General features: G+C 42.6%; 2 protein-coding genes across 2 annotated transcripts in view; one reads left to right on the top strand and one right to left on the bottom strand.

Annotated features, from left to right (window-relative positions):
- The window catches only part of SEL1L2 (SEL1L2 adaptor subunit of SYVN1 ubiquitin ligase), a 46,027-nt gene extending 38,544 nt beyond the window's left edge, over positions 1-7,483 (top strand). Inside the window, exons 18-20 of the mRNA XM_028722260.2 lie at positions 3,124-3,293; positions 4,149-4,277; positions 6,220-7,483. Coding sequence (XP_028578093.2) covers positions 3,124-3,293; positions 4,149-4,277; positions 6,220-6,339 — 419 coding nt within the window. The 3' untranslated portion in view covers positions 6,340-7,483. The remainder of the gene's footprint in view (positions 1-3,123; positions 3,294-4,148; positions 4,278-6,219) is intronic.
- A 1,682-nt stretch (positions 7,484-9,165) lies between these two features.
- NDUFAF5 (NADH:ubiquinone oxidoreductase complex assembly factor 5) lies at positions 9,166-18,140 on the bottom strand. The gene is made up of 11 exons (XM_028722269.2): positions 17,841-18,140; positions 16,662-16,702; positions 14,774-14,837; positions 14,266-14,313; positions 14,060-14,163; positions 13,198-13,237; positions 12,226-12,423; positions 11,713-11,773; positions 10,561-10,644; positions 9,575-9,657; positions 9,166-9,411 (listed from the first exon to the last, which is right to left on the bottom strand). Exons 1-11 carry the CDS (start codon positions 18,051-18,053, stop codon positions 9,322-9,324), a joined length of 1,026 nt encoding a protein of 341 aa, XP_028578102.2. The 5' UTR covers positions 18,054-18,140; the 3' UTR covers positions 9,166-9,321.
- Positions 18,141-18,143: the final 3 nt, after the last annotated feature.

Raw genomic sequence — 18,143 nt, forward strand, 5'->3', positions numbered from 1 at the left:
TCAGTTCTTTGACATGCCTATCAAAGTCTCTACGTGATGTTTGGGGCACAGAAGTAAACTCACTGAGCAGTAAAGACTTAGCTACCATGAACCTTTAATTTCTGCTCAAGCAAATCAACTAGCTATGCCTTGTCCTGCATGCCCTGAAGGTGACTGAATTTTCTAAGATGTCAGAATGAAGAGTGCTCTCAGCTTGCCTCACTTCCTTGGACATAATTCATCCCAGCATGTCCATTTCTTGAGACTCACAATGGGGAACTTAGATTTCAGCATTTCTTTGATCTTGGTTTTTCTTTAGAGTACTTCCTTAACCAGGACGGGTAGGTTTAATGATAGAATAATGCTTTAGCCTTGACAATTCTATTAAAGACTAGCCAGCAAATCTGAACAAGGGTATCCTCGTTCCAGGTCCTAGAACCATGTCACCAAATGACCTGAATTACTATCAAATATTTTAATAGAAGGGCAAAGTATTCCCAAAGCCAATTGCCATTTTCATTTGACTAAAATTTGTAACCTACTCGATCCCTGCGGTTTGGGGATTCAAAGTGTGAGAACAATCCTGTTAAAACAAAAGAGGAACATTTTCAGAACAAATGCAGTTTACTGTCACACTGCCAGCATCATTCTGATTCCGCAGTCCTAAAGACCACTAGATCTTTGCATTGACCAGAGTCTCCACTGCACTATAGAAAAGCAGCAGGCTGTCCTCCACTAGTCCTTAAGCAGACCTAGGAATGACCACAGACCCTTTCCCATGTCCTCCTCCTCTGCCTAAAGATAAGCAGGTGGTGACTGAGTGACTGCCTAGAGTGTCTTATGCCATTTACAGGGAGATTCATCTGGCGCCAATTCTTGGCAACATAGTTTTTACTCATTTTCCTCTTTAAACTGTTAGTTTGCATTGGGATATATCTTTGGGAGCGGGTGGCACTGTGGTCTAAACCACCGAGCCTCTTGGGCTTGCTGATTGGAAGGTCGGCAGTTCGAATCCGCACAGCGGGGTGAGCTCCCGTTGCTCTGTCCCAGTTTCTGCCAACTTAGCAGTTTGAAAACACACCAGTGCAAATCAATAAATAGGTACCGCTGTGGCGGGAAGGTCAACGGCATTTCTGTGCACTCTGGTTTGTGGCACAGCCAGAAGCAGTTTAGTCATGCTGGTCACATGATCCGGAAATCTGTCTGTGGACAAACACCAGCTCCCTTGGCCTGAAGCGAGATGAGCGCCACAACCCCGTAGTCGCCTTTGACTGGACTTAACTGTCCAGGGATCCTTTACCTTTACCTATCTTTATTAGAGCATTTGACATGCAACAATTACATAACAATAAATGTGTTTCTCAAGCTGGACTCTGACCGTAATAAATTTCATGTTCATAACAATAAATACTGAGATAAAAGTTTCAGAATATATTAACAAAGTTGTGTCAAATGATGTGTAATAACATGTATTGCTTAAATTGGTGACCATAAGGAAAAGGTATTTTGTATCAATAATAATTACAATTTATAAGAATTTATAGGAAGCAGGAGAGGGAAAAGAATTAAAATATGTACTTCATCCACACTTCAGTGCTGTAAAGTCTGAGTACTGTTGTTCTGCCAAACCTGGGCAGTGTGTGTGGAGGTCCTGTGCTGTCCAAATGACAAAGACTCCTCTCTTGGCCTCACTGATGTGATCCAAAGGAAAGGAAAGCAATACATCTGGCACTAGCTTGGCTGCAGGAGCTGCCAGAAGGAAACATACAAGATGCCATTCTACTCTGGATTTGTTTAGGGTATACCGTATTTTTCGCTCTATATTTTCGCACCCGAACATAGGACACACCTTGTTTTAGAGAGGGAGAAAAAGAGAAAAAAAAACCTCCCCCCCTCTGCTCAGCGCCCCTACAGCAAAGCGGCAGGAGAAACAGAGTCTTGCTCTCCCGGCTTCAGCAAAAGGAACCCAAAGCCTTCGGAGTGCAGCGCGACTTCCCGCTGCACTCCAAAGGCTTCAGGCGGCTATCCCTGAAGCCTGGAGAGCGAGAGGGGTCGGTGCGCACTGCCCCCTCTCGCTCTCCAGGCTTCAGCGAAAGCAACACGCAGCCACTGGAGCGCGGTGGGAGCACTCCCTCTGCGCTTCGGAGGCTTCGCGTTGCTATCACTGAAGCCAAGGGACCTGCATTCGCTCCATAGGACGCACACACATTTCCCCTTAATTTTTGGAGGGGAAAAAGTGTGTCCTATAGAGCGAAAAAATTGTACTTTTTGGACTTCTCCCAAAGAAGTCCCATAAAGCAGTGGATATGGATTGTTCCTTGAGGTTTACTCCTGAAGTCTTTCTCATAAACAAGTACACCTGCAAGACAGGTCTTCTCCGAGATGGGCTACCAGGTGAACAAGCCCCACCTGCGCCTCTACAGCTCGTGCAGAAACTGCTTTCTTGACTGTTGGACCCACTAATGGTCACATCCGATCAATCTGCCAGAGCCTGTCTTTGCATGCAGGGGAAGTCCCTAGAAGAGCTTCCTTTATGAGGCCTCTTCTTCAGAACTACCCCAGTTACAAAGAGGTGAGAATATAGCACCATTTGTATTTATAGCAACATGGGCTCTGAGAGCTAGTAATCTGGCACCGATTCTCAAATAATTGCAGTTCCAGACTTTTCTTTTTTGTCTCAAGGTGAGTGTAGGCTTGTTATAACTGTTCTGTTATGGTTAGTTTTCAAGTGCTGTTTTATCTATGTATCACAGTCTGTCTTATCTAATTGGATTACTGCATTGTAAGCTGCCTCACAAGTTTTATTGGCAGGTAACCTAAGAAACATTTCTAATAAATGCTTGTGATCAAAATAGCTGGGATCCAGCCAAGAGCCTGAAAACAGAGTAAGTCAACACTAGTGATGGAGAGGCAGGTATCATATGTGGTCCAGTGTCTTTGTACACATGCACAGAAACCTCTTTCGGAGGGAGGCCACTTTGTTTGAATTGCACTTTTCAGAACCACCTTCAGAACTGGTGGCACAAATGACAATGACCAAGAATTCTTCCTCTACCACCTTGGATTGATAGGTGCGGGATATTATAAATAACAGTCACAAAAGCAATCATAATCATAACATTTTTTCACCTATTTGTCTTGCAGGCAATATATTTGCCAGAGTTAAAACGGGAGATTATCACTTCTATGGTTTTGGAATAAAGAGAGATTACTTGACAGCTGCGGTTCATTACAACCTTGCTGCTAATCAACAGAGTGCTCAAGCCATGTTCAATCTGGCATATATGTATGAATATGGTTTAGGCATTCCTAAGGTAACATAATCTATGTCTGGTGCTGCATCAAACATTAGCTCTGCAAGTAAACTTTGGTTATTGTGAATATTCTACTTAAAGAACCAAGGCGGGACACAGAATTTTCATTTGGGCAGGGTACTTGACCTGTCCAAAAATGTGGTCAGTTGATCAAGTATTGACTAAATATTGACCAACACATCAGTATATTAGGAACAATGAAGACACTGAATATGTTCTTCTACTGTGACAGCAGGATAACCAGCACAGCTCACAAAAGCTAAAGAATTGAGAAGTCAGTAGATTATGAGAATTTCCACCATTATTAATGGACTATAACACTACAATTGGTGGAATATGTTAGTCTTATTTAACAAGTGGAACTACAAATGACCCAGTGGCTTAGCTCCACATTATTCATGCCATGCACAAGTGTAAAGTGGTTCTGCACCCTGAATGCAAAAATATTTCCCCCCAGAAGACAGTGTTTGGTTTTGCTCAGAGATGCTGTTGGAAGGGGTTGCTGCCAAACATCTATGCAAAAAGGGGTCACTACCTGCAGTTCTTTGGATCTTGAGATATGCTTTTAAACTACCTTTGAGGAAATAGTGATTCTTTTCCTCGCTAGTTTTCTAGGCTGACTGATGCTTACAATATAGTAAATCACCCCAAGGCTTTATGCTAAAGCATGCAAAGTATGCATACAAGCAAGAATTCTGATTCAGTCAACAGAATTTGACAATCTTGATTGGCCCTTATCATATCAGTCAAAATGATTTTTGAGAGCGCCACAATGACATTGCTACTGGAAGGTGTCTTAACCATAGATATTTCATAGAGCCCTTGCAAATTTTAGAAATGACTTTCTATCTTTAGGATATACACTTAGCTAGAAGGTGGTATGACCTGGCAGCTGAGACAAGCCCAGATGCTTTCATACCAGTGTTCCTAGCATATATAAGACTAGAAGTGATGCACTTGTTCACAGATCTTCAGCTTCTCAAGGTAAGTGTGATTTACACAAACTTAACCTCTTGTAATTTGATTAGGGTCTGCTATTCCAAGATACCCTCTTTGTGAAAATGCACTTCACTCTTATTTGTAGTCATTGTAGTTGTCAAACCTAGAATGCTCTTAGACCAGTTTTTAAGATTCAGGGCACCTAACGTGCTCCCAACATGCAAATGTTGTTGTTAATTGAAATTTCACACTGGAGTGACTTCCTCAGATGCAGAATCCATACGAAATTGAAATCCTCCTGTATAATTCACAGAAGTGTGATTTTAAGTACCAAATCTTGAAAGTGGGGCTAGATGTGCAAATCTAAATGTGTTTCTGCTAAGCCTAATGGCAATCTTTGCCTTTCCTTGAGTGGGACTCTAACTTTTCATACTTTCTTCCCCAACTCCCAATCCCTAAACCCCAGCCCTGAAGCCCTAAATCTAACGCTTAAAACCTGAACCCAAACCCCTAAACCAAATTCCTAAACTAGGGTTAGGATTGGCTTAGGCTTAGGTTTAGGGTGAGGGTTGGGCTTGGGATAGGGTTAGGGTTTCAGCTGGGTTGGAGTAGGGTTAGGGTTGGGGTAGGGTTAGAGAGTTGGGTTAGTGTGTTGGGGTTACAGTTACAGTTAGGTTTAGGATTTGGTTAGGGGTAAGGGTTAGTGTTGGTGGTTATGGTTAGGTGTACAGGTTAGGTCATTAGGGCTGGGGGTTAGGATTAGGGTTGTGTTTAGGGGTTCAAGTTTGGGGTTTGGGTGTTAGGATTAAGAGGTTTTAGGGTAAGGGTTAGGTTTAAGTTTAGAGGTAGGTTAAGGTTAGGGTGAGGGTGAGGATTAGGGCTGGTGTTGGGGTTAGTGTGTTAGAGTTTAGGGGGTTAGATCAGCGGTTAGGGTGAGGCTGAGGGTTAGTGGTTAGTGTTAGGGGTTGTGGTTAGGTAGCAGTTCCTTTAACCTCCACCATTTTGGAGGAGGAGGTGTTACTTGAAGAAACTTTCAGCTGTCATGAGAGGAACTTACTTCTCCCAGAAAAACTGGAGCCTTCCACCTATCTATTTGTGAACAGATTCCCCCCGCACCCAAATCTGGAGGAAGAGGACAAAAATGGAAGGCGGTGTGTACCATATGAATGCCAGAGACTCCCTCCCACATAGGAAAATAGTTTGGCATTTAAACATTCCTCCATGTCCACCCCCATGAACAGAAGCCTTTTCTTCTTCTTTTTGTGGATGCACACTTGTTAAGGTTATTCCCGGGTACCAAAAGAAACTGGTGGGCAGAATCCTATCTCAGAATTTTTTGCAGTGTATATTGAAACCATGATGTCTTGAAAATGCTCTGTGTTAATAGAACTCTACAACCTGACTATGAATGGCATAGGGTCCTTTATTTGGTAAGGCTTGTATGCCTATTTTATTCTTAAACTGTCCTTCACTTGAAGAAAGGACGCAGTCTAAAATTAAGATCATTCGGTGAATGCCGTTGTAGCTCAACTCTTTTCTCTGCTCTTTGGGGTAACAACCCAAATCCTGAGCCGCATGGGGATTTGTCCATGTTGTAGGTCAGGCATAGGCAAACTCGGCCTTCCAGATGTTTTGAGACTACAATTCCCATCATCCCTGACCACTGGTCCTGTTAGCTAGGGATGATGGGAGTTGTAGTCCCAAAACAGCTGGAGGGCCGAGTTTGCCTATGCCTGTTGTAGGTCCTTCTGTCAAAGTCACCCTTATGGAGCTGAGCAAAGCTGATGAGGGGAGGACCTGCAGCATAGGATCAGGATGTTATAGTTACATTATAGTTACAGCACCAGGAACGAAGCAAACGTGCCATGAACCTGAGACCAAGTGGATAATACAGAAAGATGTTGCTCATACCTATTGTGCAAGTCGCATTTGCAAAGCAAAGCTTTTCACCTGGAAAATACTTTCTTCTTCTTCTTCTCTTCTATAGCAAATGGGAAACTGGAAACTGTCGGACTTGGACCACATGCTAAGACTACATTGGGATCTGATTGTGATGATAGTCATTGTTTTGTTGCTTATACTGTTGATAAGCAGTAGGCAAAATTAAACAGGAGGGGTATGAAAGGTCTGTGAAAGTCCTGTTCATTTTATTCTTTTGATTTTAATATAGTTTTCAGCACAAATATTACTTTAGTCTCTATTCAGCATTAAAAAGCAACAAGTCAAAACCTAATAAAATACGTTAGTAGTACCACCTCCCCATACCACCATTCGGTTTGAAGTGTAAACAAAACACTTTTAACTGAAACCAAAAGCCACCTGACTCATAACCTTGCAAGCTGTGCCTTAAAAAACATGTATAAATAGCATATTTGTACCAATCTTGCCTGGAAATAGTATTTTCTAACGTCACTCAGTGCTCATCCAGATTTCCCTTCATGCCACGTTTCTAGGCACAGGTCTGGGCTTTAAAGCTCAGTGTTGAAGTGTTTGTTTCCCCCCCCAAATGCTTTCCCCAGGAAAATCTGCATTTTACCACTGAATCAGAGCCTATGGCAACTGGGTTTTCTACAATTTACCATTTGCTCCGATTCAGTGGTTAAATGCGGGTTTTCCAGGGAAAGTGCCAGGTGGAAAAACCCCTCAAACCCACATAAAAGTCTGGATGAGCTCAAGTGTATGTAGCTTACTTTCTTCCAGTCATCAAATATTCATCTTATTTTCCTGGGCTGTTTCTCTGCATGAACCCAACCTTTGAAAGCTTCAGTTAAGGTGGAGGTCCCCATAGCTTCTTAAGTTAAATTTCTTATGGTCGTAGTGTATTGAAATCATTTCCTCTTGAAGGCAGCCTGTCACCACCCTCCTCTGCAAGCTTCGAAAGAAACTTGCAAAACTTACAGTGGAATCCTATGCATGTCTGTTGAGAAGTTTGTTCTCGTTGAGTTCCGTGGAGTTTATTCCCAGGAAAGTGTAAGCCTGCAGCTTTAAAAATGAGTGAGGGTGTGGGTGGAAATCAGGTTAATGAGACTGTATTGTTGAGATGGCTATTGGTTAATATTGGTGAAGCCTACCTTCTGCAGAGATCAGCTGTGTCATCCAGTTCCCCATGGGAAACTTGGGTCACACAGCCCATCAAGCTGTTTCTACATGCCCCATACCTGACATAACATGACACAGGGTGGTGGTTGGGGGGGAAATTGCTTCATGGGCCAAACTGGGTCTCAAGGTGAGCCAAATTGCCAAGGGTTCCCCATCCCTGTTGTAAATAGCATTTATCACCTTTCAGCATTGCATGGCTGGGTAGAACATATATTTTAGATTATTACTCAGGATTCAGAAGGGCAGAATTCAAACCTAACCTCAACTTCACTCATCCAGGCTTCCTTTTGTCCTGCGTTTCTAGGCATAGGTCTGGGCTTGAATGTTCCGTGTCTGAGCTTCTTTAGTAGTATTAGTGAGGGTGGGTGGTTTGGTTAAAGTAATGTGTGTTAAATAAGGGACGTGCAGTCTTCATCTTGTTTTCTCCGTGCATAGGTGAAGAAACCTGGTATTAACTGCAATAAATGTGTGGGAGCAACTTATGTTGGCTTGACTTCTTTCTGAGCAAGCTTGCAAAAGGCCACACAGTCTTCCATACATGCTTGTGCTCTTGGGATTTCCGGGGTCCTTTTCCAGAGTAGTTTCATACAATGTGGAGGTGCCACTAGCACTGGGCTTGTGTGTGAAACGGACAATTGAATTAATAATTTGATTGTAAGCAAATGCCAGTATGTCCCCCATGACTAGCAGAGACAAAAGTATGCAAATTCAGTGTGAATATATGGGTCAAAATCCTATGTTTCTTGCCCCAGAATTCTAATTTTAGTCTGTGATATACTGTACACGGTTCTCATATTACTTTAAATGGCTATAAGAACTGAGGCTGGAATTAATCTTGCCTTTGCTTATTTGCTAATGTGTAAGACAAAATGCTAATTTCTTTCTCTACACAAACTATTGTTTATCAGTACCCATAAGCAAAGTTGGAAGAAGGCAGTGTTAGTGTAGTAGACTGGTCTCAATCGAGACCAATAACATGGCTGAGTGGACATTCAAACCTGAGTTAGCACAGTGGGTAAATTTGGGTCAGTCAGTTGAACAAAAAGATAGAGGAAGAAAGCAAATGTTATTCTGAGCACTGTGGAAGCAGGATAGGATACTTTTTATGCATGTAACTGATCAAGCTTAATGTTTTATTACATTTCCAGTCTCTTAATAGAGGTCAGTCTTCCCTAGGTAAATACAGCTACATTTCTTTCTTGCTCAGCTTTTCCCATGATTTCCAGCTCACAGACTGCTCAATGGACTGGAAGCATATCCAAGAGGTAGTGAGAAACATAGCTCTGCGTGAATCACAGAATAGAGAAGGAAAGGGGTAGCAAGACCGATCAAGGATTCAAGTGGTGATTTGAAGGCTGACAGCTTTGAAAGTTGAAATATAGCCCTACTTAGTATCTATCTAGATAGTGACCAGACCCACATTTGCTTGGCTTCAGCAAAGTGGACGTCTCATATGGATTTAGACTAGGGGTGCCTAAACTTGGTGGTTGTTTTTTGGACCAAGAGCCACATACCTGCACTCGGGGGTCCAAATGGCACCCTATCCTCTTGCGCATGCATGCCTATACAGCACCCTTTACATGTAGATCAGCTTGGGGGACATGGTGCTACTGCTCCATTCCATTCAATCTAATGACTGAAGAGGGGGCAAGCTGTATCCTCAGCAGGTGCTGAGCACTGCCAAACTTAATGGGGCCTTGGGGGTCCAGAAAAAGTTGCTGGGGGCCTGATCCTTAACCACCCCCTGCTTTAGACCCTACCCTAGTCCTAATATATATGGACCTTTTCTGTTTCATTCTCTCGTGTTTTGTCAGTTGAATTCTGTACAGAAACATGAAATACCATGATTTTATTTGGCATTATACCATAAAAATCCATACATCTATGCTGTTTCTATTTACATACATAAATAAAGTCAGTGGCACGTCAGTTTTAAAAAGCACATGGCAGTGTGAATATCCACAGTGCAAAAGTCCACTAACACCACATCTCAAAGCTTTTTCCCTCCTGGAATTAGCTCATTAATTTTTCTCAGATCGCCAAATGACGCCGTTGCAGAACCTCTCTGTGCTGGTCTTGCCTGAAAAGAAGACAGAAGGAATCACGTTATGCATGAAGAGCATGGAATTTAATAAAACTAAATAAAAGCTGGTAAAGGAATTCCGCTGAAAAAGCTTAACACAATATATGTAAATATAAGCTTATTTAGACACTCTAATTGTAATCAAACGGATGGACATTACCTGGGTTTCATGGAATTTCCAACCTATCATGTAATAGATTTGAAATGTTGCAGGTACGGTCCCATCATCATTTCCATACATTTCTATGGAAGAAACATGTATTATACATAATACCAGAGAAATACTGCAGAATAGGACAGACTTAATTGCCTAAGCAGGTAGTCATAATTTTATTTGCATAATATATAAATACATTTATTTTTATATTATTTTTAGATACTGAGGAGCTACTTAAGTCGTTGGATTGCACAACTCAGGCATGAAATGAGCCACTTGACTAAGATGAGCAGTGCTAGTCAGGCATCCAGGCAGCCAACTATCCACCCACTTTCTGTACCAGAAGCCTTTCTGGCCAGCTTCTGCCCTTTAAATTCTTTAAGGACTAGGGAAAAGAACAGTCATCCAACTGTTATGCTAGTGCGCGGCTTTTCTTTTGCTATGGTGATTGCATGAACCTCCACTTCTGCTGGTCCTTTTGGCAGAAGAGAGCAAAGAATGACAACTTTCATATCATGGTTCTTTGCCCAGCTAAATGAAGCAGCTGTGAGCTCCCACTCTTTCTTGGCATTAAGGGAAGCAAAATATGTTCCAGCACTGGAAAGCTGTGTGAACTATGGTGGGGAGGAGGAAGAAGTGAGAAAACAGAAAAGGATGGGCAACCAGCCTTGAAAACACTTGTTTGCAGGGAAGGCTGGTGAAGCTACCGTATTTTTCACCCTATAAGGCGCACCGGCCCATAGGGCGCACCTAGTTTTTTTTGGGGGGGGGGGGAATAAAGAAAAAAAACATTTCCCCTTCATTTTTGGAGGGGGGAAAGTGCGTCCTATAGGGCGAAAAATACGGTATATGGCACAAACCTATTCAGAGACCACTATCCCTCAACTTTTCACCATATAGTAAAATTTAATCTATTTAAGCCAGTACAGGTCTATTAAAGGTACCCAACTCATCAAGTTAAGACATTCCAGTTCAAACACCAAACTCACCTCTGTACACAGCTGCTGCCGCCAACATGGTTGCCCTGTGTAGCATAGGTTTTCTGCTCCAAGAGCAATTGCTTTCTCCCATACCTAAAAATAGTTTTCAGGCTTTAAAAGAAGATACAGCACACACGATGAGTTTCACACTCTGCATTTCAGATCAATAATATGACAATATGGGACGAGATATGCAATTCAAAAATCCTATCTGCCAACTGATCATATACATATTTACTTAGAGGTGTTCAGCGTTCAAAGGAGCTTCCACTCAGAAGTGTGCATAGGACTGCAGTCATGGTAAACAAACCCTAGAGACACCTTACAAAGCAGTATATATTGTGATGGTCATGCAGACTATTACAGACAGGTGGTTTAACCACTTTAGATGGAAACATCTTCCAAACAGCGTGAGGAAAACTTTCCAGAAGTATTGTTTTCTAAAACACAATATTATGCTTACTCAGAAGCAAGCACCATCGAGTTCAATAGGATTTACTTCCAGGTGAGTGTGTGTAGGACTATAGCTCATTTTTTTTTGTAAAATTTAGTCAAGGATGATTTAAAACAAGTATTTTGCCCTTTGACAGCTGTCAAAGTGATTTATTTATTTATTTATTTATTTATTTATTTATTTATTTATTTATTTATTTATGAATTAAGGCAAGAATAGAAATAGCTATTCAGCTTGATCTAAAATTAGACTGGAGATTCACAACTGATCAGAGCTGGCATACTACCTACTCAAGATGCATGCTACTAGTAACATACATTAAAAATTAGTGCTCCCCCTTACCTTCAAAGGCTAGCAGACAATGTTTTCTTGTTCAGACATCAGCCTCAATTGTACAAAAAACAACAACAACCTACTCTGTTTAACCAATCTATAGGACTGGGATAGGGATGCTGGGCTCCCATCATCAGCTATCATCAGTGCCAGCCAGCATGGCCAATGGTCAGTGATGATGGAAGCTGTAGCTCAACAACATCTGGAGGACCACACAGGATCCCCATGCCACCCGTAGAATATACGTACAGGGTACATAGGTGTCATGGATTAGCCACCTGGAATGCCCCTCTACAAAGCCTAGGGCATTTAACCATGATATACAGAATAGTATGCTATACTGCTAATTTGCTAATGAGAAAAAGTAGACTTGCCTTGCAGATCATCCATAATCTCAAACATCCCTGGATAATTAACTTGGATTTCATCAGTATCCTAAAAATAGGAAGGTTTAGGTTTTTAAACATATTCAAAATAATGCACTTCAAAAAGGCCCAATAGTGGGACACAAGCAAGACTAAACACAGCTCTTTTGTATAAATTAAACTTGATTCCATACACAATAGAAGAGGAGGAGTTTGGTAAGATAAAGCACGTTACACCAAGCCAGCAACAGGAAAGCTTTGTGCCACTTACAGCAAATAGAGAAATGGGAAAACGGAGCAGGTGATAATTAGAAACCTAATTAGTAAGATGACCAAGAGGCAGAGTCTCTGAAGGAAAAAGGAAGAGAACAGGGCCAGCCAACAGAATGGGAAGCTTCTTAAGAAAGACTGGCCAAGAAGAATTGAGGTATGAATATGGAGAAACGAAAGCACACAACTTTATTCAGACATTTTCAATAAGCAACTGTTTTCAGAGCTTCCTTTCTTGTAACTGATAATTACCACAGTCAATGTGTTGAAGCCAGCTCCTCCCAGCAGATGTCCTAAGTCACTGACAGCAGTAAACGGAGATACGTGTGGGGAAAATCCACCTTCCCTTTCCAGTTCGGCCAGCTGTAAAGAGCAACGAAGCTCATAGAGCGTGTCTCCCCCAAACATGGCACCAATAAATACTCCATCTGGTTTAAGGATTCGATGTATCTGAAACAAGGCACTGTAATTAAGTAATGCATGAACAAAAGTTGTTTTGTTATGTATAGTTCAAACTCCGCTCCCAAAACACGCTAAACAAACTATGGTTTAAAGCTTGTTGGGGAGAAACAAACCACAATCCCTGCTTTGGACAGCACAGCCAGGTTTTCACTGTGGCTTCCTTGTTTGTTTCCCCCACTTGCGCCAGGTGAGGAGGGAAGCATGAGCGATCAGGTAGCATGCACTAGAACACTTCCCATTGCAGTAAACCACAATAAACCACCCCACCCCCAGCCATACCATTCTCTCCCCTGTGTTCCTCCTCCCAAGTCAGCATTCTTTGCTCAGTAGGAGTGCTCAGTCCTCATTGGTCTATTTTCAGGGTCCCTGATCACCCTCATCCTAGTATTTTTATACTTCTGCAAACACACCCCCCCCGAACTACTCTGTGCATGTTAATACCTCCTACTTTTACACAACACTGACATTTCCAGTACCTGAACAGTGGGTTTTTTTTGGAGGGGTAACAATTAAAAAGACACCCCCTCACTCCCCCAAAATATATCAAGGCAGATGGACAACTCTCCATGTCCCAGCCTACCCAGTCATTTAAAAAAAATAATATAAAGTAATAGTTCCAGTTTCCAACTGGAAAATGTAAAGATATGGCCAGAATATCTGGGAAAACTCAGTATGATTAAACATTACTTTCACCTGTACTCATAGATATTCAGCCAAATTCCTATCTATCAACTTTATAGGAGCAGTAATACTTGTACTTACCTCGTGCAATGTCTTGGGAAGATCATTTACCCAATGCAAGCTAAAAAAACCAACAATTTAAGTGAAAAATGAATTAATAAAAGGTATAGAGCTCTTTTAGCAATGCAAGTTTCAGGCAGCACAGGTTGGGCTACTGGCACAAAGGTAAGTGTATTGGACATAAAATATGAAAGACTAAGAAAGGGTTCAGACAAAAGCTATGAGCCACACTTGCACAGCTGTCAACTTTTCCCTTTTCTTGCGTTTGGATGATCAGCAGTATTAAACTCAGCTTGTCATTCTGCTTGAGCTATGACAGTATAAACAAGCCAGCTTCCTAAGCCATGGTTTGATGTTGGCTTGCTTTTGACACTAGTTGTAGTTAGTGGTAATAACCACTCCCAGTTTGTATGAAACCAGCCAGAAAGCCTTAATGGTATAAGCACCACATATTGGTTTTGGAGACCAACTTTGTATTACCATACAAATCTACTTAGAAGTAGGCCCCCATTGAGTTCAATAAGACTTATTTCCAGATGAGTGCGTAATGGCTTGGTATCCAACGGAATTGTTAGCTTCCACATGTTTTTAAGATACAGAGGCCAGAATCCAAAGGAACATATGCAGTGTTCTATTTGTGCTTTAGAGCTTTTCAGCCCCCTTTCCCTTCACATAACAATAATTTGTAGACCTTGGTAGCTCAGAAGCCCCACCGCCAAAGCAACTGTTATAGTGCTAGGGACTGAATTCTGTAGAAAGTTAGCTCTTCTTCAACCTCACCCCATGCATGGAAATGCTTTAATTCACACCCACAAGCCTTTTCAGAGCCAAGCCGCAATCGCTAGAAACTATTTTGTTTACCTTTAGTTCACTTATTAATTACCTTAGTCCACTGACAACAAGATCAAATGTATTCTCCTTGAAAGGAAGGAATTCTTCATCAGCTATAACACTGACTCTGGGTATCTCGGATTCTATTGCGTTTTTCTAAATTAGATTAGAATAGAAATGGCTTAGGACTGCAGTTAAGGTGCTTTACTTTTCAATATAATGGATTAAACAGCTAGCAAGTACAAGACAGCTACCTACCAAAGCGTTTTCTGCAATATCGGCTTGAAAAAGCTGTTCAATTACATCCTGAAACAAAAATAACCGTAAATTGTCTCCAACCGTTTACCCGACTTTATCTAGGGGTGAGTGGGATGGGAGAGTTACTTTGGGTGAAGACACACGAAAAGTAGAATATCCTGGTCCATATCTAAAAGCTTTATTTCATAGGGAGACAATATTTTGTAATGTACACCACAAAAGTGCAATCCTATCCACATGGGTGTAAATCCTATCAGAGGCCACAATGTGATTTACATCCAAGTTATCAATCACAGGGTTAAGCTATTAATATGGTATTGTGTGTGACAGCACTCAGAATTTTGCTGACAACAGAGTCAAAACAGATTTGACATTGGCAAGTCTGGATCCAACCCACTGTGGCTAGACCTATTTTTATTATGCATAAGAGAAAAGCCCAAGGTAGATCTACTGTTTAGTTCTCTCTGTGTAATTCAAATCCAAGCCAAAGATCCAGAGGAAATCATACCTTATTTAAATGCTGAGCTATGTAGCTTCGTCCACAGCCAAGATCCAATGCAAGGGGGAAAGTCCTTTAGAAAAAATAAATGCAAATTATTTGCAAAGATGCAGCTCAGTAAGACTCCTAATATATAATGCTTTGGTGCAATTCTTACTCTCTAAGTTAGACACAGGCTGCAATGTTGTATACACTTACTTGAGAGTAAGTCCCACTGAACTAAGTGGCACTTAGAGAGAATATTTGGCTTGATGTATAGGCCTGATCTGATCAAGGCTCTTCCTCTGAAGTCTCATTCCTCTGAAGGGCTGTGCCCTTTCATTTTACCTGAAGTACAATTCTTTGCATGTTTACTCATAAGTTAGTCCCTTCGTGTTCAATGCTGTTAACGTAACAGCTTCAGCCAGGAAAGCAGATGCCTTAATAGTAATTGCAAAGGCTTTCATTATTATACCCATGAGTTCATGTCTTCAAAGATGTCACCTCAAAATTTTATAAGTTAAAATATGCAAAATGTATGCCACTTGCAATTGGTTGATGTGGTTACTCTGACAAGTTTCATTATGCTGTCAAATCTGTGGAAAGAATACTGCAACCCTATGTACCTCACTTCAAGAAAAAGGTACCCCTGCCCGTACGGGCCAGTCTTGCCAGACTCTGGGGTTGTGCGCCCATCTCACTCAAGAGGCCGGGGGCCAGCGCTGTCCGGAGACACTTCCGGGTCACGTGGCCAGCGTGACATCGCTGCTCTGGCGAGCCAGAGCCACACACGGAAACGCCGTTTACCTTCCCGCTTGTAAGCGGTCCCTATTTATCTACTTGCACCCGGGGGTGCTTTCGAACTGCTAGGTTGGCAGGCGCTGGGACCGAACGATGGGAGCGCACCCCGCCGCGGGGATTCGAACTGCCAACCTTTCGATCGGCAAGCCCTAGGTGCTGAGGCTTTTACCCACAGCGCCACCCGCGTCCCCTACCTCACTTCAAAGTTTCACTAAAAAAAAAAAAACACTAGTATTTCTAAACGTGATTACATTTAGGCACATGTTCAATTTTTGCTATTATGTCTGCTGCTATTTCTCATTAATCATGTTTTACAAGGTGTTGCTTAGTTACACAAGTTGCTGTTACAGCAGCACACAACACCATATTCCCAAAGTAATTTGCTTTTATTTCATATAGATTCAGTGTCATTTATGGCTGCCAATTTTGGTCTCTTGTTCTTTAAACAGGCATGTGAATAACTATCAGTCCTCCTTCTGTTACCTCAAAATATCTCAATTTACGTTTCCTTCTTTATCACTGACAGTACAATATTTGTTTTGATCCAAATCCAACTCCCAATTACACACCTTCCACTGAATGGAAACATTACTGCTTTACTGTCTAAATTTTTTTTTAAAAAATTGTCCAGTAACACCTTAGATAAAAGGACCCCTGACCATTAGGTCCAGTTGTGACCAACTTTGGGGTTGCGGCGCTCATCTCGCTTTATTGGCTGAGGGAGCCGGTGTACAGGTCATGTGGCCAGCATGTCTAAGCCGCTTCTGGCGAATCAGAGCAGAGCACACAAACGCCGTTTACCTTCTCGCCGCAGCGGTACCTATTTATCTACTTGCACTTTGACATGCTTTCGAACTGCTAGGTTGGCAGGAGCAGGGACCGAGCAACGGGAGCTCACCCCTTTGCGGGGATTCGAACCGCCGACCTTCTGATTGGCAAGTCCTAGGCTCTGTGGCTTAACCCTGCGTCAGACCAACATGGCTACCTACCTGAATTTACTATCAATGATACCAGGAAGCTTTTATAATTCCCTGTACCCAACTTTCCAGTATAGTTGAAATAGCATGGATTTTGTGAAAACAGCTAGACATACAAATTGGATAGGCTAATATCTTACCTAGTTATGTCAAACACACGGTCAGCTATCCTACCACCAACCTGTGAAACAGAAGAAGGAACAGTTGGTTCTCACTATATGGGTTCACCACTTCCAGAGAATAAATTAACCACCACTACAGATTAACTAGTATCACTACCAATTTTGATCTTAGGAAAAACTTAACTTTTTCCACATTTAACTGAAAAGTGATGCTCAATCAGTGGCTTAATTCATACAGAATGTCAAACCATTATTTTGGTGATCATGAAAGCTCCTGCAGGCTATTACTCTCCCTCCCTTCCTGGAACTGTGGTAAGACATTTGCTGGTGTAGAACAGCAAATTTTCTCCCCTGACTCCCCAAATCAAGGCACAATGTACTGTAAGGCTGGTTAAGTTATGGATTGCAACCAGCAAACCTTTACTCAGAACAGACCCATTGAAACGAGTGGAGCCGAGTTAGTCATGGTCATTAATTTCAAAAGCTCCACTCTGTGAAAAAGTCAGTTGAATACAACCCTATTTTCGTACCAGACACTGAAAACCCTGTATCTTTCCTCCACACCTCACTTTGACCTGATAGTCTGAAACATATTTGGAAAAAGTAGTTTGCAGGTTTTGCACTAGCAATAGTCTCAATGTCAAAGGCACAGAGGGAAGAGTGTAGGATCCCGCCAAGGTGTGCCCAACAGCCACACTAGGCGATGTCTGAATCCAGGCAGGAAAAACAAACAAACAAAAAAACAAACCAGGAACGACAAAGTAAATTTGGGACTATATATTTTTATACTGACGTTTTCCCATTTGCTAGCGATCAGCCACATGCACTTGGACTGATATTGCTGGAAGGCTGGCAGCGTGGTTAGCAGCAGAAAAATAAGGTATTATTTATTAATTATTATTATTATTATTATTTTCCTGGAGGCAGGATTATTTATTTACTTGGTTTGAAGAGTTATGCCCCGCCCCTCCAACCACCTTTGGTTGGTCGAATGATCTTCAGCTACTCTAGCCAAATGACATTGAGACCTATTCAACCTTCGTGGATCCCAGTCCGCAAAACCGGACGCTGAAGCTGCTGGCTCGAACGCTGTCCACGAAAACGGTCCCTTCTACGTTCTTGGCATTGGGTGGCGGGGGCCGCATCCAGGAACGCGGCCCGGCGGCTCTCCGCCCTCGCCTCCCCAGCGGCGCTTACCTCTTCCCTCAGGTACTCGCAGCGCTGCATCTCCGGCCGCGCCGCCGCCCACTCCTTCTGCTTCCTCTTCAGCTGCCGGTCGAAGGGGCTGAGGGCGCCGGGGCCCGCGGCGGAGCGGCGCCCCGAACTGCCGCCCAGGAGGAGGCGGAGGAGGCGGCGGTGCGGCCCCCTCAGCAGCGCCCTCGCGCCCATCGCCGAGAAAGCGATGCGCATGCGCTCCTGCCTCGAACCCGCGTGCCGCACGTTCCACGGTTTGCTTCTGTTTCAGTTTATATTCGCAATCGCTGGGAAGCTTAACCGTCG

This window comes from Podarcis muralis, chromosome 3, assembly GCF_964188315.1.
Source record: "Podarcis muralis chromosome 3, rPodMur119.hap1.1, whole genome shotgun sequence".
Lineage (NCBI taxonomy): Eukaryota > Metazoa > Chordata > Lepidosauria > Squamata > Lacertidae > Podarcis > Podarcis muralis.